The sequence below is a fragment of the Geotrypetes seraphini genome, chromosome 7 (assembly GCF_902459505.1).
Source record: "Geotrypetes seraphini chromosome 7, aGeoSer1.1, whole genome shotgun sequence".
Classification (NCBI taxonomy): Eukaryota; Metazoa; Chordata; class Amphibia; order Gymnophiona; family Dermophiidae; genus Geotrypetes; species Geotrypetes seraphini.
Window position 1 is genome coordinate 28,250,820 of NC_047090.1, and position 23,546 is coordinate 28,274,365.

At 43.2% G+C, this 23,546-nt stretch overlaps 1 protein-coding gene across 1 annotated transcript in view; it reads right to left on the reverse strand.

Annotated features, from left to right (window-relative positions):
* The window catches only part of AMDHD1 (amidohydrolase domain containing 1), a 58,681-nt gene that overhangs the window by 19,744 nt on the left and 15,391 nt on the right, over positions 1-23,546 (reverse strand). The window contains exons 4-7 of the mRNA XM_033951524.1: positions 21,179-21,456; positions 11,280-11,505; positions 5,438-5,562; positions 314-407 (exon numbers count right to left, since the gene is read on the reverse strand). Of these exons, the coding sequence (XP_033807415.1) occupies positions 314-407; positions 5,438-5,562; positions 11,280-11,505; positions 21,179-21,456 (723 nt within the window). The remainder of the gene's footprint in view (positions 1-313; positions 408-5,437; positions 5,563-11,279; positions 11,506-21,178; positions 21,457-23,546) is intronic.

Here is a 23,546-nt window from a genome sequence, read left to right on the forward strand (position 1 = left end):
AGAAGATTTTGTTGCTAGGTAGCTCACCAGCAGTTTCAAATTTCGTTAATCTTCTGCTTTTCACACCTCCCCTTTCAGGATAGGAAAAACGGCACTTTTATTTTTGATTTCGTCTTCAAAACGTCTCTCCGTTTCAGCTAAGGAGGTAGATTTTAATCTATTTCATCATGAAGATCATGGGAAATCATTTTTTTTTGTAGCAAACTCTGCAAAATAAGCTTATTTTTACGGAGCTTCTCCTTCACCCGACCGTCAGCATTCGCGTCCAAGCCACGCCCCTCGTAACATACATTTTCTAAGCAAGCCTGCTTACCATTGAGTAACAATATGCATTTGGATTAAAATCACTGCCGAGAGCAACTACTATTCCAGCTTTTAACATATCACGGGCTCGTGGTTGCTTAAGTCTGAAAAAAACAAATAAATTACATAAGTTTCTTTACATAAATTCCATAGCTTATTACTTAACAAGCAAAGAGTAGCTTATAACAGTTAGCCTCCACAGAATGCTTTATGAAATGTGGAGAAAATGCTGTGAACATGCATACTACAGAAAAAAAGAGATTAGGAGTCAGATTCTCAAAACTCACTGGTAAAATCTGGTGAGTCGATGTACCGTAGTGGCAGTAGTGAGAGTATTTTTTTTTTATTTTACAGGTGATTCTTAGCATAACAGTATGCAAATTATATGCATGCTATTTGTGCAGAGAATCGCCGGTAAAAAGAAGGAAGAACTGTGCCTAGTGCTTACTCAGAAGAGCAATCGCTAAGCACAGCTCCTCCCTTCTGTCAAAGCTGCTCTCCCTGATCAACTGAGCTGCAGGTCTCCCCGAGTTTTACTGGCTCAGCTTATTGACTAGCAGGGAGAGCAGCAAAGGGAAATGCTCCCTCCTCCTGCTGACATACCCTCTTGTCTGCTGCTGCCTGGCCCCCCACACCCTGGCCACAATCAAGGCTCATGTCTTGTGGAGCTAGTTTTGACTGAGACATATAAGCCCAAAGGAACAGAAGAAAATTACTGAATCCAAAAGAAACAAAGAACTCAAAACTATTTGCTGTTTTAGAGCAATGATCCCCAACCCTGTCCTGGAGAATCACTAGCCAGTCGGGTTTTTGGGGTAGCCCTAATGAATATGCATGGGGCAGATCTGCATTTTTATCATCTTCACTACATGCAAATCTCTTTCATGCATGTTCATTAGGGCTATCCTGAAAACCTGACTGGCTGGTGGTCCTCCAGGACAGGGTTGGGAACTCCTGTTCTAGAGTACTGATCTTTAAAAGAATTCAAAACTAGAGGATAAGATTATTTTCATTTCTTCTTGGACAGCAGCATACATTTTTTAACTTAATTTTAATTTTTGGTGGAACTCAGTATGTCACATATATAGAATGGAAAGATCATTAGTGGTACAGAATGGAAATTATAAAAATTTTATTAAAATATGGGAGCCATTAACATTTTTTTGTCATGATTGAATGCCATTTTTTTTATTAATTATATACCATTTAGTAGGGGGTGGGGGGAGGGTTTCAAGTATATGATCTTATAATGATTAAGGGGCTTTGAGGGAAGGTGGGGAGAGGGTTACATTTGTACTTATAAGTTATAATGATAAGATGTTCAAGTGCTCAAATTAATTGTGTTTATTATGAATTTTTGTACACTTGATGAAAGTTTAAAAATGAATAAAGAATTTAAAAAAAAAAAAAAGCTATTAATCAAATCAGAACTCATATTACTGCACAAGAATAAAGAGACAGACCTTATTTTCAGCAAAAACCTCTTAAAACAAACACATTGAGTAAAGATCACCTATAACCCTTGCAGCATATTCTGCAAACAGAAGCTATGCCTTTCTGAAGGACAGAGATAGTTGTTGATCAACCTGGATTAGTAAATTGCCTTTCCTCAGTTCTCTGAAATGATTTTATTCTAGTCTCAAAGCTCATGAATTATAAATTCCACGAGAAATATAACATGTAGTTATCTTGCACACATATATAATAGATGATAATGAGGTAATTAATGTGCTATTTTGCTTTTCTCTTAGGATTATGGGGGGGGGGGTTCTCTTTTAGATCTACAAAGGCTCTAGTAGATCATGAAATATTCTTGAGTTGTTTAGACACAATAGGACTTTCAGGAAGGGCCTGGAACTGGTTTCAAGGTTTTTGGAAGAAAAGATCTTATCGAGTGATTTGTGACGGTGACTATTTTCATTCATGGAGCAACCCATCCGGTGTGCCCCAAGGTTCTCTGCTATCACCTACCTTATTCAACATCTACATTTCCCCTTTAGGACATTTATTACAGAGTTTAAATGTAAAATTTTATATATACGCAGATGACATTTCTATTTTAATCCCTCTAAATAATTTTACCTCTGAAATTTTAAACCAGATATCTTCTACTATGACTCAGTGGACAATTAATTTCAAACTGAAACTCAATATAGAGAAGACCAAACTTTTCTTGGCTAGTCCCAATGACAAAATAACAAACTCATTCCTTCATCTTAATGACCATGACTACCCAATTATTAAATCTATCAAAATTCTGGGAGTCACACTAGAACGACATTTAACACTAGCAGAAGACACGAACTTAGTGGTACAAAAATACTTTTTCACATTGTAGAAATTAAGAACCATAAAAAAATATTTTGATCCTTTATCGTTCAGACTATTGGTGCAGGCATTAGTTTTATCTATTTTAGACTATTGTAACATCATCTATTTAGGAGCACCCAAAAAAATTCTGTTTGTTTAAAATTTATTTTATTTAGTACTTTGTTTTAGCGTTTTTGTACACCGCCTAGAAGGCTTGATTGGGCGGTATAAGAAATTTTAAATAAACTTGAAATACAGCTGTTCAATTGATTTTTGGTTTAAAAAAGAACAACCATATTATTGTTTACTTCATTGGCTGCCTTTGGAGGCAAGAGTATTATTCAAATTTTCCTGTATCTGCTTTAAGCTGATATTGGGATTGTCTCCAGCTTACCTTTTCCCTCATTTAGTGTTGCATAGACCATCAAGAGAAACTAGAAACTTCTACTTATTTGCTTATCCAAAAATTAATGGGTGTAGATATAAGACCTTCTTAGATAGGACCCTAGCATTTCAAGCTGGTAGGCAACAATCTTGGTTAGGTAAATTCAGCAAGCTATGTTATCCTATTGCTGTTTTCGGAAATTAATTAAGACCACTTTGTTTGATAAGTTTATTACTTAATGAGAGTTTTATTATTGAAATTCTATTTTACAAATATTTGTATTTTTTTACTGTATTATTGTATTTCACTGATTGGCCAGCTCTTTTTAGTGTAAACCGCCTAGAACAGGGGTGTCCAACCTGCGGCCCCTTGAAGTATTTTGTGCGGCCCAAGTCGAGGGTGAGGCAGTGTTTTCCTCTGCTGCCCCCGGGTGTTTACCGTCTTGCCAGCTCCCTCCTCTGTCTTGCTGCAGCGTTTACCAGGCCCCAGAAACATTTTTTTCGGCCAATGCGGCCCTGTGAAACCAAAAGGTTGGACACCCCTGGCCTAGAACTTTTGGTTATGGCGGTATAAAAGAATAAACTTATTATTATTTATCCAGAGAACACGTGGAGCAGTAAAGGGTCTTGTTCCCATTCCTGCAGTAAACAGGATGCAAATTTTCCTGTTCCCGCAGAAGCTCACATTCCAATTTCGTTTCCCCCCCCCAGTGAGAGGTTGTAAACTGAAAAAACACCATGAACACCTTCTCTCACACCAAGCAGCATCATGGGGTAAAAGACCTAGAACAATTGCTTTCGCCTACTACTTATGAGGAATTTAGGAAACGTCTAAAAACACACTTGTTCATAAAGCATCTAGACAACTGATCCTCTCTTTTCTCTCCCCTCTATAGTGATTAACTTATCCTATTGATCACTCTCTCCTCAACAATGAATTTCCTGTCTTATTAATTCTCTTTCTTCCTCCCCTCTTAAAGTCAATCAATTTGTTACCTTGGCTTAATCTTCTGTAAACCGCATAGAACTTCACGGTATTGCGGTATATAAGCTGTTATTATTATTATTATTAAATAGTCCCCATGTCATTCTCTATTATATATGTAAAGTGCTACATACACCTAGCAAACACATCCTGTATGCTTTGCCTCAGTGTATTCCAGTGATCTACAACTTGTTACCTTCACTGAGAACTATAGCAAAAAACAAACAAACCCCAAAACAACCCCTCCCCCCCCCCCAAATACCCCCAAAACAAAACATGTAAGCCAATCTAAAGTTTAAAAAGACAATTTATACATTTTAAGGTATCATGGAGTCTTTCAAATTCTGGCTGCTGCTAGAAGGTGTTTGAGACAATGGTGGAAACCATTCATTGATAGAAAAATAACAGCAGTAAAAGATTTTAAGAATTCAAAAAAACACATATGATAAGAATGTGATTAGGCTAAAAATTATTAAATATATCCTGACCTGGAAATGAAAGTAGCTGTTCAGGCTATAGAACATAAGAATTGCCACTGCTGGGTCAGACCAGTGGTCCATTGTGCCCAGCAGTCCGCTCACACGGCGGCCCTTAGGTCAAAGACCAGTGTCCTATTTGAGTATAGCCTTACCTGCATACATTCTGGTACAGCAGGAATATATCTAATCCTTTTTTGAATCCCTAGAGGGTGTTTTCCGCTGTAACAGCCTCTGGAAGAGCATTCCAGATTTCTACCACTCTCCGGGTGAAGAATGTCCTTACGTTTATATGGATTCTATTCCCTTTTAACTTTAGCGAGTGCCCTCTCGTTCTCTTTACCTTGGAGAGGGTGAACAATCTCTCTCTCTCTCTACTAAGTCAATTTCCTTCAATATCTTGAATGTTTCGATCATGTCCCCTCTCAGTCTCCTCTTTTCAAGGGAGAAGAGACCCAGTTTCTCTAGCCCAGGGGTGGGCAACTCCAGTCTTCGAGGGCCGGAATCTAATCAGGATTTCTCCAATAAATATGCATTGAAAGCAGTGCATGCAAATAGATCTCATACATATTCATTGGGGAAATCCTGAAAACCTGATTGGATTCTGGCCCTCGAGGACCGGAGTTAACCATGTCTGCTCTAGCCTCTCATTGTATGGCAACTCCTCCAGTCCCTTAACCATTTTTGTCACTCTTCTATGGACCCTGTCGAGTAGTACTATGTCCTTTTTCATGTACGGCGACCAGTGTTAGATGCAGTATTCCAGGTGGGGACGCACCATGGCCTGGTACAGAAGGACGCATCTCTCCAATACTAACCCACTATCTATCCTACAGCATAGAGGCAGTAAAAGATTTTAAGAATTCAACCCTCCCCCCCAAAAAAAAAAACAAAAAAAAATCATATGTGAATAGGCTAAAAATTATTAAATATATCCTGACCTGGAAATGGAAGTAGCTGTTCAGGCTATAGCTATTACCTCAGCATATAGGCAGTTGTTGGTAACAGGACAGCTGCACATTTCGCACTTGCCATAGCTGCAATGCCTTGGTCACTAATTTCTTCCAAGTGGCTAATAGCCTGTGCCCCCAGTTCTGCTCCAAGCTAGGTAGAAAGTAAACAACAAAACAAACAAAATAATTAACTCAATTTTCCGAAAGACAGAATAGCAGAAATATATTAGGATGGCTTACCATATATACTCAAATATAAACCAGTATTTGGGGGATAAAAAATTGTCCCAAAATGGGGATCCCAGTTTATATTTAGGCCAGCACCCCCTCCCAGACTTATTGCAGGCTGTTGCCAGGCTCTGCCCCCTGCCCCCCCCCCTCCTTGCCCTGTCCGTTGTACCTCCTCTGCTGATCCCTGGTGGTCCAGAGGTGCAGCGGGCAGGAGCGAGCTTTCTGTGTTCCTGCCCTGCTGCTAACCTGGTCAGTCGTTGGCTGCCGCCATGAGTTCTGGTTTCTTCAGCTGCTGAGTGGCACCGAGCAGGAGCGTGCTTTGGCACTGCTACTTGGCGCCGAGTGGCTTCCTGATTGGCTCCCGCAACCACTGTGCTCCAGTTGGGGACTGTTTGGAGAATTTACCAGGTTTATCCCCCGGGATGCCCTTGCATTTCACTGTACAGTTGCCTGCACATTCCCCAGAGCCTCCCAACACCATTTCTGTGGGAGTCGAGACAGAAGATGCTAGAAGACCCCCCACCGCAATGAGGCATGAATCAATGATATCCCACCTTGGGGAGGTTATCTAAGTGGTTTTCTTTAAAAATGAAGCTGGCAAATATAAAAAATAACCTTAAAATCAAATCTGAAAAAATCCAAGAAGGCCACTGAGGGTCTATTTTGATAGAGAATTCTCAAAAATGGAGATTTTAGGGTGGGGATTTTAGAGCATGCAGGGAAACCCCTCCAGAAGCAGACTCTCTCCAAAGGTTTGTGATCCTGTAACTGCACCTTGGATCCATTCCCATCCTATCTATTTGAGAAAATACCCACACAGGCCATCTCTTCTCTCACCATACTCATAAATTCTGCCCTATCATCGGGCCTCTTCTCCCCTGAAATGGGACGCATTGCACTGACCCCTCTACTGAAGAAAGCTGACCTAGACCCCTCCTCCCCATCCAATTATCGCCCAATAGCAAACATTCCGCTCCTAACCAAATTGCTAGAGTCCATCGTCTCCTCCCAACTCTCAGCCTACCTGGAAAGATTCTCTGTCCTCCTACCCTATCAATACGGCTTCAGACCCAACTTCAGTACCGAAACCCTTCTGGCCTCCCTAATCTCGAAGATCCAACAATTTCACTCTCACAAAAAATTTGCCGTTCTCCTTCAATTCGACCTCTCTGCTGCCTTTGACGTTGTCCACCATGACATTCTAATCTTCCTACTCTCCGAGATAGGCATTAGTTCTACAGTCCTTGACTGGTTCTCGAACTTCTTACGTTCTCGCTCTTACACCGTCACCAAACATGGTTCCTCTTCCTCCCCATGGAAACCGACTTGTGGAGTCCCACAAGGCTCCCCCCTTTCTCCCATCCTCTTCAACATTTATATGTCCTCCCTGAATCTTCTCCACCTATCCCCCCTAGAAACACTCTACACTTACGCCGACGATATCCTGGTCCTCATCGAGATCGACGCGAACCTCACCAATCTCGCAGCTAACATTTCTTCTTGCATAACCAAACTTCAATCCTGGGCTCACACTGTACAAATGAAATTGAACGAGTCCAAAACTAAACTACTTTGGCTCGGCCCTAAACTTGATCAATTATCCACTTCCATCCCACTGCCCACAGGCTCCTCTCTACAGCTGGAATTCTCTAGCAAAGTTCTGGGCATCACCATAGATTCATCATTATCCTTCAACGACCACCTCAACTCCCTGATAAAAAAATGCTTTTGCAGCCTTCACATGCTGAGGAAAGTGAGATCTTGCTTCCACCAAAAACACTTTGCCGTCCTCGTACAATCCATTATCCTCTCCAGATTGGATTATTGCAATTCCATTTACCTAAGCTTAACAAAGAAAAGCCTCCACAGACTCCAACTAATCCAGAACACCGCGGCCAAACTTATCTTCTCAAAAAGTAAATTTGACCATGTCACACCGCTTCTATCCAAACTCCACTGGCTTCCCGTTATTTCCAGGGTCTACTTTAAATGTGCCTGCCTAACCTTCAAGATCCTCCACGGTATCCTTCCTCCTTTTATCCCTCTATCCTGGAATTCCTCAAATCCAACCTCCACTAGATCCACTCAAAAATTAAAACTATCCTACCCCTCCTTAAAAGGCATCTCCCTTGTTGGTAAACTTGGCTCTTCCCTCCCTTTCAGAATCACTCAGCTCTGGAACAGTCTCCCTTCCCCTCTCCGCAATTTGAGCCCCCTTCTACCATTCCGTAAGCATCTGAAGACCTGGCTCTTCTCCAGAACGTAACCCCGTCCCGCTCCTGGCACTCTCACACCAACCTCTCTTCTCTCATACTTATATAATTCCACTGGAGTTCCGTTCCTTCCCTAACCATGTAAACCGTGTCGAGCTCCATCTGCGGAGATGATGCGGTATATAAACCCAAGATTTAGATTAGATTAGATTAGATCTCCCGCAGTTGAAGCTGACCCCGCTGGGAACCTCCGCAGCACAAGGGTAAAAACCACAAACACAAAAGCTGAAATTACACTAAATGAAACACGAGCAAAAAATTTACCAAAATTTGTTTGAGTCATGTAATATTCAGCATACAAAATTTCATCAAAATCCGTGATGGTGAGTTGGGGCACTTTTCTAAAATTAGACCGCTTAACATGGAATGATCAGTAGCTAGTTAAGGGTATTGAATATCCAGGGATAAAGACGGCAGTCAGCAAAATGTTAACCGCTGCCGGCTGCACATTGGGCCATTAGTTTTTATTTTTTTTACTAATCCAGCAGAGGTTTAAGGCTGCATTACTAAACAGTACATTTACAATATCCCTACATTTCCCCTTTATAGAAGTGCAAAACATTAGTCCACTTAGTTTTCTCAAATAATTTCCTGATGCAGGACAGATCTCAGTTTGATCTATAGTTTTTGTATCAGTTTTTCTACAAGTGGCAGTTTGACACTCTCAGGTTAATAAAAAGCAAAAGCATAATTTGAAGTATTGGAAGAATCTAATATGTCTGTAGCATATTTCTCAGATTATCCCATATTGCACTTGAAAGGAATACAAGTGCAATATGGGATAATCTGAGAAATATGCTACAAACATATTAGATTCTTCCAATACTTGAAATTTTACTTTCGTTTCTTATTAATCTGAGAGTGGCAAACTGCTTAAATCATTAGGACAAAGGGATTCAAGGTCACATCATTGCATTACATTACATTAGTGATTTCTATTCCGCCATTACCTTGAGGTTCAAGGCGGATTACATCCAAACTAAAACAAAAATTACATTCAAAATTTGAAGGAATAGAATAAGCGATGACATAGAATTTTTAAGAGTTACCAAAGGGAAGTAGAGGTCTTTAGGAGATAAGAATAGGGTGAAATTATGGGTTTTAGATAACGTTTGGTAGATAAAAGAGTATTAGAGAGATCTAAGGGTAAATAAGAGTGCTGGATATTGGGTTGGGATTGGTTGTGCTGGATAGGTTTTATGTATTTTTTGAAGAGTATAGTTTTAATATCTCTCCTGAAGGCTTTGTAGTCTGTAGTCGAAGATAACAGAGTGGTGATTTGTCTGTCCAGTTTAGCTACTTTGGAGGCTATTAGGTTATCATAAAGTTTTTTTCGTTTGACATCTTTGGATGATGGGTGAGTGGGATCTTCTGTGTCTGGTTGAGGAGGATTGATTTAGTCGGTTATTCCAGTAGGTTGGGCTTTCTCCGTTGAGAGCCTTGTAAAGTAAGCAGTAGAATTTGAAGTGCACTCTCGCTTCTATTGGAAGCCAGTGCAAGTCATGGTATGCCTCTGTGATTATGGTCATATTTTTTTTTTAGGAAATAGACATGTCTCAGGGCTGTATTCTGTATTGTCTGCAATTGCTTCATCATGGTCGCAGGACAAGATAGGTATAGTACCGTATTTGCCGGCGTATAAGACGACTTTTCAGTACCTTAAAATCCTCCCCAAAGTCGGGGGTCGTCTTATACGCCGGGTACTGTTTACATGCCCTTACTTTACATTAGAGAGCTGCACGGGGACGCCCCTAGGGTCGCAGGGATCCCGTGGGGACGCCCCCTAGGGTCGCGGGGATCCCATGGGGACGCCTCCGAGGGTCGCGGGGCTCCTGCGGGGCTGGATGCTCAGTCTTCTGGATGTACGCGGCTCTTCTTCTCCCTACCTTCTCTGCTTGCAGCACAGAGCCGAACGGAAGTCTTCCCGACGTCAGCGCTGACGTCGGAGGGGAGGGAGGGCTTAAACAAAGCCCTCCCTCCCTCCGACGTCAGCGCTGACGTCGGGAAGACTTCCGTTCGGCTCTGTGCTGCAGGCAGGGCAGATAAGGAGAAGGAGAGTAGCCTCGCGGTTCGAGTGGCTACCAAGGGAGAGGAGCGGCCCGCCCCGCCCCGGTTGCAGCACAGCCGGCCAGGTTCCCTTACTTTTGTGGCACTTCCCCGACCGACCGATAACAGCCCGGGTCCGACAATCCTCCCTGCCCTGTAGCCGCGAATCTAAATTACCTTCTTACAGCAGCTGTAAGAAGGTAATTTAGATTTGCGGTTAAGGGCAGGGAGGTTTGTCGGACCGGGGCTGTTATCGGTCGGTCGGGGAAGTGCCACAAAAGTAAGGGGACCTGGCCGGCTGTGCTGCACCCGGGGCGGTAGAGAAGGTGTGCGGAAGAAGGGGTAGTCTTATACGGCGAGTATATAACAAAACTCTATATTTTAACTAAAAGTTGGGGGGTCGTCTTATACGCCCAGTCGTCTTATACGCCGGCAAATACGGTATGTTGCAGTAGTCTATCATCCCAAGGATAAGAGATTGTACCAATAGTAGAAATTGCTTCTTTTCAAAGAATGTTCAGATTTTTCTTAGATTTCTCATGGTCATGAACGATGCCTTTATTATTTTGTTAATTTGGGGTTGTATGGTGCAGCCTCTGTCAATTGTGACTCCTAGCAATTTTAGTGTAGGTTGTATTGGGTATGAGATCGAGTTTATTACAAGATTAGTTAATGTTGGAGTTTTGTTGTTTTCTAGTAGGATGAAATTTGTTTTGTCAGGGTTAAGTTTTAATTTGTGCTCTGTCATCCAAATTGCAACTGAATCGAGAGTTTTGTGTATTGTGCTTGTCATGACAGGTTCTGGTTGGTCAAAGGGTAGTAGAATAGTGATGTCATCTGCGTAGCTGTATGAGATTATGCCATGATTATCTAGGTAGTAGCTGAGGGAGGCTCTGTATATATTGAATAATGTAGGTGATAGGGGTCATCCTTGGGGAACTCCGCAGGGGTTGGACCATGGTTCTGATTTTTCTTGCATTGTTTTAACTCTGTAAGTTCTTGATTGTAGGAATCCTTTGAACCATGCAAGTACTTTGCCTGAGATTCCTATTGAATCGAGAGTTTGTAGAAGCATGTCGTGGACTACCAAGTCGAAGGCTGCAGAAAGGTCCTTGTGCACATAAAGATATTATCTGTGAAAAATGTTCCTTTTAATGTGTAATGCTATTCATAAGTTAATGAGAATAAGAAAGTTTTCATCTTTATTTTGCCTTCAGCATCCTACCAAAACACCTGCAACTACTGTTTGTGAACACATCATGTCTCACTAAGATTTAAGAGAAAGATAGAAAGCTCCACTACTCTACTACATAAGTACCTCTGCAGAGTTCATTGGATGCAGCTCATCTCCATGAAAATTAATTTGTAATCCTATTTCCTTTCCCGCCTGAAGAATTCTTCTGGTGGAATGCAGATCAAAAACACCCTTTTCACAGAATGCATCAATATTATCAACATGCAAGTCACCAATCTGCATCAGGTCATTCAGTTTAGGAAGATGATTGTTGATGATGTCATCTGCCGCTTCTGAGGCAGTTTTTCCTCTGAAATAAATACACAGGCATTATAATGGGGGTCAAAACTCAGTAGATACATGGTCTCTAACAAAGAAAGATTAGGTTCTTACTTCGGTAATCTTTCTTGTAGATGAGTCTAGTGGTGCTTCTTTCTAACAAGCAACTTGCTTGCAAAAAAACTGTCAATCATGTTTTCCAACTCCATCTCCTTCTGCTGCTCTTGCCCCATTTGTTTTCTACAAGCAAGTTGCTCAGAAGTGTTTTTGATCTGATCTATGGTTTTATTATTTTCAGATTTTTTTGCTTAGTGCCTGGAAGTTCTCACTTGGTGGGATCTCTGCCTGGGAGAAGATGCACACTTGCACGGCAGAAGTCTGCTGCTAGCGAGATCAGCCCCTTGGAGACACCTAGCTAACCAACCTGCAACTATTTTTTTAAAAATATATCTGAGGGACCGTTCCTTCAGATACCCCCCCCCCAAAGTGCAGAATAATGATGCACATATGGAAAGCCTACCCAGGTCATGACTTCAAATGCAGATTTTGTGACACCATTGGGGTCCTAACCCAAAGTTGGAGAAGTTTTTCTCTACAGGCATATCAATTTTTTTTAGACAAACATTTCATCTACTTCAACAGCATAAAGCTATGAGATTCAGCATCTTTGGAACCATATGGACAGTAATATACAAAATAATGCATAGCTACAGTATATTAGCAGGCATGGCTCACCTACACAAAATACTCAGCAGCAGCTTTCCATCTCTCTCTCCCATCCCCATGAGCAGCAGCTCTCTCTCCCATCCTCCTGAGCAGCAGCTTTCCATCCCTCCCATTCCCCATGAAGCACCGACCGACCGATCCCCCCACCCCGTGAGAGGCGACATACCTTCAGGCCTCCCAAAACAGCAGAATCAGCATTGGCAGTGGCTGGCCGAGGCAGTGCTGTAAACAGGCTGCTAGTCACCAGCCCCACCAGGGCTTCCCTCTGCTATGTCATCAGTGACGTGGTAGAGGGAAGGCCCTGGCGGGACAGGCTGCAAGCAACCTGTTCACAGCACTGTCTCTACCGGCCAGCCACCACCACTGCTGTTTTAGGAGGCCCAGAGGTATGTCAGATCTCACCGGATGGGGGAGGGGGGGTGTTGGTCACTGAATCAGTGAGTCTTATTTTTTCTGACAGCAAATTTATTCAAATGAAATGGATTTGAATTGGCAAAATGGGGCTGCACTATCCTGTAGTAATATATTTTAATGGCTGTGTGCTAATGTCAACATTAGCACATGGCCATTCATGCAAACAAGGGAAAGTCAGCCATTTTATTCCTGCAGTAATGGAAGATTCCTTGTAAACAGAAATATCAGTCTTGACCGATGGTATTTACCGCTAACGAACTGACAGGGCAGGCATCAAGATTGATATTCCTGTTTACAAGAAAAAGATTATCAAGAGGTTAAGAACTTAATCTTTCATTCTAGTGCAACAGGATCAGTTTTGACCAATAGGACATAGATAATAAAGTAATCTTGTATGGTATAATTGATGAGTCAAAATTGGGAGCCAAAGCAACTCACAAAGCAGCAGAGTTATGCAGTCTCCAGTGCCTAGGGAGGGACAAGTGAGCTTGCTACCAGTACTGCAGAACCAAACTCTTCATCCCTTCTGGCTGCCACATCTTCCCTATAAAACCTGGTAAAAGTGTGGAGGTGAGACCAAGTGGCTGTCCTACAAATTTCTTCAGGTGAGACAGCTCTAACCTCCGTCCAGGACAACCCTGGCAGTGTGCACCTTTATTCCCATGGGAGACTGTTTTCCACTCCCGATATAGGCAGGAGAAATTGCCAGTTGAATCCATCTTGAAATGGTTGCCTTTGATGCCAACTGTCCCTGTCGTGCTATATCCAGGAACACAAAGAGATGATCTAACAGGTGAAACTTGTTTTGTCATTTCTAAATAACGAAGAACTCCTCTTCGGATGTCCATGCATTTTAGGATCTTGTCTTCCTATTTTGCCCCGGAGGGCAAAAAAAGACAGAAGATGCATTTCCTGGTTTACACAATAACTGGAAAATGCCTGCAGTAAGAAGGAAGGTACTATTCGAAGCAAGACATCAGTCTTCAAAAGCCTGAGGAAGGGTACCCAGCAGGACAGAGCCTGCAATTCTGAAACCCTTTTGGACAAAGTTATGATCACTAAAAACAGTCTTGACTGTTAAGTCCATAAGCGAGGCATCCTCCAAGGGCTCAAAAGGAGCCCAAGCTAGTACCCACAGGAAGGGATTAAGATTCTTTTTTTTTTTTTTAATTCTTTATTCATTTTTAATCAATCAACAAGTGTACAAAGTAAAACCATACATTGTCTCATAAACAACACTTGGAAGATCTATCAAGATAAACAACAATTGTGTATATATAAACCTGTAACCCACCCTCCTTCCCCAATCTTATTATTAATATACAGAAATATAACATAAACCCATCCCTCTCTTTATCATTATCATGGTGTATATTTCAATAGAAAAACTGGTGTTTAATCATCACAAAAAGTTGGGATTAAGATTCCAGGATGGAAAGAGCTAGCATCCGGTGTGTGTGTGTGTGGGGGGGGGAGGGGGGAGGGGGCGAAGACACAATGTTCCCATTAAAAATCTGGACACATCTAAATGAGAAGCCAAGATTCTCTTTTTGGTGGCCCACTATCTATACCTTGAGTGAAACCACCTTAAGGTCTTTTTTGAGCCTTTCCTGAAGAAAGGCTAAGACCATGGAAACTGGAGCCTTAGTTGGATCTGTGTCTCCTACTGCACCAGCTATGAAAACACTTCCAAGTCTTCAAATAGGTTGACACTTGAGCATGGCTTAGACCAAGGGTCTCCATGCCCTTTGTGGGAAGAAGCCCTCTTGCCGAGACCCCCAAGGGACCAGGCCGGCTTCTGTAGCTTCAAAAAAAGCTGCATACCAATCAGGAGCTGCATGTCAAAGCAGCTCCTGAATGGTGAGGCCCAACTTTAGTGCAGGAAGAGGCAGTCAAAGTATACCGGGAGTGATTTCCTTCACTCTCTGGTGCTCCAGCTGCTCTCTCCTGCTTCTCCGGCTGCCCTCTCCTGTCTCCCCCGCTAAAAAACATATTTGCGGTTTTTCAAGATTCGCAAGGGTTCCTGGAACAGAACCCCCATGAATATCGTGGGAGTACTGTACTCTGAGGCTGGTGTTCTCACTGCTTCTGGAGCTGGCTCCCCTGCTTTGAGAAAGTTACTTCCTTTTCTTTCACTGCAGGAAGCTGATTAATCTTTCCTGCATGTGTGTTGGTGTAGCCTGCTCTCACAGAGCTCCTTACCTGGCCTAAACCAATTTGGGACTGATTGGAAGTGGCTTGTATTCCAGCCCTGCTCTTTCCTGCCCCTGGCTCTAGGCCTGCTGGGAAATGTAGTCTTTGCACTTGTTTCTTTATACCTGGCTTAGGTAAAGCTAAGTGAGGACTCAAGTAGAAATCAATCCTTGCTGGTTATAATACCGCTCTCAGAACCCTGTGATGTCCTAACACAATAGTGTTTGGAACCATATTTCCAGGTAAATGATGTTTTTCATTGAGTCGGTATTTTGTGTGCAAAAACCACAATCATGCAGCAAGCTCGTATAAAGTGCTAAATATAATAAATATGCTAAAAGATATATCAAAAAAACTTTTTCGCACTTATCTTTCACAGAGCTGGCTTGTGGTGCATAGTTGTTCGTTACATGGCTAAACGCCCTACGGGACCCGTTTCACCACAAATAAAGGGCTTCTTCAGGGGTCTTACGTTTAGAAATGTGCAACAGTATTCTCGTTGACACAAAAATGGCGAGAATACTGTTGCACATTTCTAAACGTAAGACCCCTGAAGAAGCCCTTTATTTGTGGTGAAACGGGTCCCGTAGGGCGTTTAGCCATGTAACGAACAACTATGCACCACAAGCCAGCTCTGTGAAAGATAAGTGCGAAAAAGTTTTTTTGATATATCTTTTAGCATATTTATTATATTTAGCACTTTATACGAGCTTGCTGCATGATTGTGGTTTTTGCACACAAAATACCGACTCAATGAAAGACATCATTTACCTGGAAATATGGTTCCAAACACTATTGTGTTAGGACATCACAGGGTTCTGAGAGCGGTATTATAACCAGCAAGGATTGATTTCTACTTGAGTCCTCACTTGTTTCAGTTGATATTGTTTTGTATAAGAGGACTTTTTGCCTATTAGAGTGGTTTAGGTAAAGCTAAACCAGATCTGCCCGCTTTAGGCAGGGCTTTAGGAGGTTTCAGTGTTGGAAGGCTTGGCTTATAAGTGTTCCTAGGGGCTGCTTTGGGACTCTCCCAAGCTAGTTTAGGAATACTTGCAAGGGTAACCCTATTTCCCTTCTCTGGCAAGGCTTCCTCACTAGGAACAGGGGCGACCCTGAGACAGGCTGCACTTTGTTGGGGACACAAACTTCCTATTTTCCAGCTCCAGCCAAAATATCTGACCAAGGAAATGTTCCATATGGATTCCAATACCCCCAGAGGCATGAGAAGGGGTGAAGCCCAAAGCTCCCGCTCCCCCTCATATGCAGCACTGCATGTGGAAAAACAACCCCCTTTGGACAGGCATATGCCGTAAATCTAGCATGAATCCAAAGGATCTCCACCAGAGGAGTCCATATATGACCCTTTTAATAAAAAAATTTAAAAGAGGGGTTTTGAGGCAGATAGAGGCTTTTAAAATCAAATTGGGAAATCCAAGATGGCTGCCACAATAGCAATTTTAGCATCCAAAATAACAGGTAAAGGCAAACATGAAATGCCAAAAATTCAGGGAAGGGGTTTTTAGAGGTGGGTGATCCTGTCCTTAACCTCAGAAACCTCTAAAATTAACTTTTAAGGACCCCCCGTTTTCCTATTGGCTGCAACAACCTTACTCACTGTGCCATGCTGGATGCTGGGAGATGCTTACAGAGAACCTTTAATCACAGGTATGAGAAGATTTCTGCCTCAGACATGCCTGACAAAGGAAAGCTAGCTTGTTTCTTAAAGCTTATGTCCAGTCTCCCGGAGGGATTGGACATTTAGACCTCCACTGGAGCCTGCATGACGTTATTCCGATCCTGGCACAAAACTGCCATGGAAGTCACAGCACCTGCATTCATGTCTGGGGTGAGGTTAAGAGTTGCCTGGGGCTGTGGCGCCCCCCCCCCCCCCTCTGTGACCTTCTTTCTGCCTCCCAGCCACACTCGCACCCTCCCTTCCCCCCGTATGTTAAATCTTTGCCAGCATGAGCAGCTTCTTCATCCTGCTGCCTGCACTGACGTTGGCTTTCCCTCTGATGTCACTTCCTGGCCCCTTGACCTGGAAGTGATTTCAGAGTGGAGCCAAGCCGGCATGAGCAGCAGGCCGGAGAAGTTGCTTGCGCAGACAAACATAAGAATAGCCTTACTGGTTCAGATCAATGGTCCATCCAACCCAGTATCCTGTCTTCATGGAGGCCAATCCAAGTCACAAGTACCTGGCAAAAACCCAAATAGCAGCAGTATTCCATGCTACCACCCCATGTCTGTCTCAACAGCAGACTATGGTAAGGAACTTGTCCAAACCCTTTTTAAAACCAGCTACATTAACTGCTCTTACCACATCCTCTGGCAACGTGTTCCAGAGCTTAATTATTCTCCGAGTAAAGAAATATTTCCTCCTATTGGTTTTAGAAGTATTACTCTGTAATTTCATTGAGTGTCCCCCTAGTCTTTGTAAATCTTGTTGCAATAAATAAATCAATCCACTTGTACCTGTTCTACACTACTCAGGATTTTGTAGACGTCAATCATATCTCCCCTCAGCCGTCTCTTTTCCAAGCTGAAGAGCCCTAACCTCTCTAGTCTTTCCTCACATGAGAGGAGTTCCATCCCCTTTATCATCTTGGTTGCTGCTCTTTGAACTTTTTCTAGTGTCGTTATATCTTTTTTGAGGTACAGAGACCAGAACTCAACGCAATACTCAAGGTGAAGTCGCACCATTGAGTGATATAGACATTATAATAATAACAACAACTTTATTTTTTCTATACTGCCATAATCCTGCGACTTCTAGGCGGTTTACAGTGAAGAGAGCTGTACAATCAGCAAATTACAGGGTAAGAATAGGTAAGATGTCACTGAGTAGTCAGTGATTACAGGGTACAAATAGGTTACAGTATAATCTTAACATGTTACATCGAAGGGGCTGGACGGTCAGCGAATTACAGAATACAAATGATGAGGAAGACACTGAACAGTCAAGTGAAGAACAGAATACCGTTACTGAAGAAGCGTAATATTAGCATGAAGAGAAAAGCTTTAAAAAAAGGGGGGGGGGCGTTGTCTGGCTAGGGAATAAATCTATTGAACAGAGCGGTCTTGATTTCTTTCCGAAAGGCGCCATAGGTCTGCCTGGCTTTGTCAGTGAAGTTGCCTAGCCAGGTTTGCTGTCTGTCAGCTTGAAACTTAAAAGTTCTATCCAGAAAGGTTCTGTATTTGCAACCTATGATCTTCGGGTAGGCAAAGAGGTTGCGATTTCTGGTTGTCCTTATGGGGGTGTAAAGTTTGAAGTGAGGTAATAGATAAATTGGGGCCATTCCCCACACCAGTTTATAGCAAAAGCAGGAGAACTTGAATAAAATCCATGCCTCAATTGGCAACCAGTGTAGCAGTTAACCATCCCCTTTCTAATAATTCCTAGCATCCTGTTTGCCTTCTTGGCCATTGCTGCATATTGGGCGTAAGGCTTCAGCGTATTACCCAGATCCTTTTCTTGAGTACTGACCCCCAAGGTGGTCCCTAGCATCCGATAACTATGATTTAGATTATTTTCCCAATGTGCATCGCTTTGCATTTGTCCACATTAAATTTCTTCTGCTATTTGGATGCCGATTCTTCCAATTTCCTAAGGTCTTCCTGCAGTTTTTTACAGTCCACATGTGTTTTAACAACTTTGAACATTTAGTGTCTTCAGCAAATTTAATCACCTCGCTCGTAGTTCCAATTTCTAGATCATTTATAAGTAAGTAAAATAGCACCGGTCCCAGCACAAATCCCTGTGGCACACTACTATTTACCCTCCTTCATTGAGAAAAATGGCCATTTAACCCTACCCTCTGTTTTCTGTCCAATAACCAGTTCTTAATCCACAATGAACATTGCCTCCTATCCCATGACTCTTTAATTTTCTCAGGAGCCTCTCATGAGAAACATTGTAAAAAGCCTTCTGGAAATCTAGATAAACTACATCAACCAACTCGCCTTTAGCCACATGTTTATTCAGAGTTTTAAAGAAGTCAAGCAAATTTGTGAGGCAAGACTTCCCTCGGCTGAACCAATGCTGTCTCATTCAATCATGATTTAAATAAGTATGGGGGATGGGGGTGGGAAGGGAGGGCGTGAGAGTGGCACACAGTAGAGGTGACGGCGCACGGAGCAGTCTGCCCCCCCTTACAATGCCACTGCCTAAGGGTACAGTATCTGAACCTCCAGACTGTTAACACAGGCTGACCACACAGGAATTATGAAAAGCATGTGCCTGCGGGATTCAGAACTCTGCCCTGAAAGTCTGTATCTTCTCGCAACCAGAGATGTCTAGGGGGAAACTGAGTCTCTGCAGCATCAAAAGTCTTGCTTACAGGAAAAAAGCCCAATAAAGAAAGAAAATAAACACAAGTAGAACAGAGAAGCTCCTACAACTCTGTCGTAGAGTACTGTATTTTTCACTCCATAAGATGCACCTGACCATAAGACGCACCATAGATTTAGAGGAGGAAAACAAGAAAAAAAAAACACACCCCATTCTGAACCAAACTGTATACTAATATACCCAGCACCTTTAAATTCCGTCCCAGCCCCCTCCCCCCCCAAATCAATCATCACCTTATTATTGTGAGAAGTCATTAACATTTGATTAGCAGAGGCCCTACTACCTGCAGCGATGAGCTGTGGGAGGATCGTAGCCGATTTCTCCTTTCCTTCCGGCTGGGGATCGAAGTTGTGCCTGTTGGTGTAGCTCTGCTGCTCCATGTTGGTTTCACTTTCAGATGCCTATTTACTGCATTGTGGAACTTGTTATCGTGAAGACTGCTGGACTAGAGTCCATGCCGGGCCCTGATTTGGGTCATTCCAGTCCCTCCTGACTTGTTTCTGATGCCTGCTGAGTATGTAAGGAAATAGGACCGCCTTAGAGTCATCCTTCCCCCACTCAGTCCTAAATGCATAACTCTTTTCTAAAGCAGCACAAAGTCAAGCTGCCTAAAAAGGTTTTAAGGTACATTAGTTCCCTTTATGAAGAAAATGAGAAGGAAATATATGTTCAAGCTGTTTCCTAACATCAGCTGACCTCCAGGAAGCAATGGGAAAATGAATGCTCCTTCAAAAAAAAACAAACACCCCACCATCTTCCAGCATCTTGCACAGGACCCTGCAGCCAAATACTTCCACTGTGCGCTAACCCTACTAGTGGAAGGGAAGTCAGACCAGGTAAGGTATACAAATTCCAAAGGCTGCAACTAGCAGCAATAACCTCTGGACCAGTAAAAGCATCAACGTTACCCTTTAATTTAGAAGTTAAAAACTTCAAAGCACCTTAAGCTGGTGGCTATTGTTCCAAAATGTGCTAGTGGCGAGGGAGAAAGGCCCCTGTTCGGCCTGTGAAGTTCAGTTCTCCAGTCCCCTTTGCTGCTCATCTCAATTTGCAGAAACCAGGGAGGGAGTGGAAAGGAGGCCAGCAGCGCACAAGTGCGTCCATGCCCCGGCACGCAACAGCTCCCAAACTCGCTGACCACTGGCACGTCAAGGCCAGCGGCACACAAGCACGCCGTTGCGTGGGTGCGCCCACCCCCCCTGAACAGCTGCCGCCAGTTATTGTGGGACTGACAGCAGCCCTTCATGAAATGGCGTGCGCCCATGCAGCCGACACACCGGCAATCAGCAGGCAGCCGTCCAGCGAACACTCAACTCAGGAAGTACCACAGGCCAGGCACCAGCGCCGCTGGCCCCGACATACTCAGCAGGCAGCTGACCAATTTAAAGGTACCTCCGGGGGCGGGGCGGGTGCATATTCGCTTTATAAGACGTACCCATATTTCCACCCACTTTTTTGGGGAAAAAGTGCATCTTATGGAGTGAAAAATATGGTAAGTCTGAAGAAATCTAGCACAGCCCAGAATGAGAGAAGGAGCTGAAGAATATGTAAATTAGGTTCTCTTCAGACTTTGCAGTAAGGGAGACTAAATGCCCATTGGTCAAGACTGATATTTCTGTTGTGCTACAAAAATGGCTTATAAGGGCATGCTAAGGCCACTTTATACTACAGCTTAATAAAAGGACCCTTCTGAGTTGTCATAACAGTATGGGCATACTTAGCATATTTCTTCTGCCCCATTCCAGACAGTGATGATGCATATTCCAAAAGGAATGGCAATGCTTGCATACATTAAAATCCTTTCTGGCTGCAAAGACCTACACTAATACCAAGGCATGTACAAGATCTCTGGCCAAGTAGAGCCTTAAAATTTTAACATTTTTTTCCTTCAAAAATACAAACTTTGACATAACAAGGCTATAGTGCTTAGACTTTTTTTACATCTTTCCAAGGAAGAAGAAAAAAGCATAGATCATGATGATGCATTATGTTAAAACAAACAAAATGATTTTTTTGTTTTTACTTAGGCACAGAATGAGCTCCACAGTAAGTAGAAGATACGCCAATATCCAGTTCCCTTCGAGCTCGTTCAATGACTCTAAGCATCTTTAGTTCTGTGTCTAGGGCTAAACCATATCCACTCTTGCATTCAGCCAATGTGGTTCCTGCATGGAGCATGCGTAAGAGACGGTGCTGAAAGCTATTGAACAGTTCTTCTTCTAAGGCATTTTTAGTATGTTCTACAGTATAATGTATTCCTCCTCCTGCCTCATGAATCTCCATGTAGGTGGCACCTGCAAGCTAAGAACAGAAGTTGATTCTCTTAATACATCAAATTTTCAGTGTTGATAGCTCCTTCTATGATTCTGGTACTTTAAGGCCCGTTCTGGAAGAGGTTGAATGTTTAAGGCAGAGCTTGAACCTTAAACACACTGAATATAAACACATTTGAATATAAACTGAGATAACATTTTCCCCCAAAAAAATGGAGGGAAAAAGTTGACTAATATAAACATAGGATAGAAATTTGGGTTATCATGGTGAACCAGTCTACAAAGACTAGACTTTCTTGCCATAAGTTTTAATACATCATTTTAACTTTATAATGTCTCCTTTTAACCTCTTTGCTTCTGACATTAACCCTAAAAACAGAGAAAAGTTTTTGTATATAACACCATACAAAAGACTTACATAATAATGGATAAAAGTCACAAATCATAAAGCTAAAGATCAAGCAATATGGCACGCAGGGGGAAATTCTGTATACGACGCTGGCCTTAGCAGCAGCCCTAGCTGCTGCTGCTGAGAATCACACACCAGTGTCCTATGCAGAATTACGTCTTCCTAATCACCCCGATTTTCTAACTGGTGCCCATGTAACAGGTGCCGGTTAGAGAATCTCGCCTGATCCCCTGCCATCAGCTGATTGTGGCAAGAGAATTTCCCTGCCACGATCAGCTGAACAGCAGCAGCAGCAGGGAAAACCCCCCCCTCCCAACACTGTCCGCAATAGGAGAGATGCCCACTCCCTCCTGATCTGGCCCCGTTGATCCCCCGAACCCCTGACACCTCACAAACCCCCCTGTACCTTTAGGAGATGACAAGAGGAATGCCCACTCCCCTCGTCCAAAATGGCGGGCTTTCCACTTCCCGGTGCAATCACAGCCTTAGGCCCAACCCCAGTGCATCCCAGAATGCACTGGGAAGGGGAAGGCCCACCATTTTGGACGAGGCAGGCCTGCCAGCAGGAGGGAGTCGGCATCCCTCTTGCCGGCCATCTCCTAAAGATACACGGGGTTCAGGAGGTGTTATGGGGGATGTTAGGGTGTAAGGGAGTGTTGGGTATGTATCGGCGTGTGTTGGGGAATGTCAGAATGTGTCAGGTGGGTGTTGGGGGTTCAAGGGATCGATGGGGCCAGCAGAAGGAGGGAGTGGGCATCCCGCTTGCCAATTGAATATGGGGGGGGTCCGGAGTGCAGGGGTTTGATGGGGTTGGCGGCAGGAAGGAGTGGGTATCTATCCTGCCGCAAACAGTGTCAAGGGGTAAGGGGTGGTGGTGGGAGAAGTGAGCATCCCTGTTGCTGCGGACAGTGTCGGGTGGGGGAAAGGGGGAAGTTCAGGGAGAACTCACAGCAGCCCATTAGTTAGCGGTTCTGCACGGGCAGGAGTGAAGGAAAGTCGCTCCTGCCACGATTCACTGCTAGACCACCAGAAATACTTAAGGTATGCAGGAGGGAGATAAAAATAATTAAAATATGCTGAGACAAGAGGAGGGAGGGATCCTTCCTGTCCCAGCCACCGCTGGACCATGAGGTCTCACAGCAGGCCCGGTGGAGGCCTGCAAGGCATTAGGAGGGAGGGGGAGAGGGTACAGAATCTGGCAGAGAAGAGTTAGGGGGCTCGATGCAGAGCCCGGAAAGCAGTGAGGGAAGAGGTACAGGGTGCAGAGACTGGCAGGGCAAGGCAAGGCACTTGAATATTAAATCCCCTTTCTCCCGGTTTATATTTGAATCAACCTTTTTTCCTCCTTTTTTGGGGGGAAAAATGGTTACCTTGGTTTATATTTGAGAACTAAACTAAACTAAACCTTAAGTTTATATACCGCATCATCTCCATAGAGATAGAGCTCGGCACGGTTTACAGGAACTTTAAAATAAATAAGGAAAAACATAATAAGAATTAGTGATAATAAAGAGGGTAGAGAGATTTACATTTTTGAGAATAGCCAAGTTTTCAGATGCTTTCGGAATAATTGGAGGGAGCCCAGATTCCGCAGCAGGGCAGGAAGGTTTATTCCAAAGCACAGTGAATTTGAAGAAAAGAGATTTCCCTAATTTTCCCAGATAGATGACGCCTTTTAACAAGGGGAAAGATAGTTCAAGTTTTTGGGT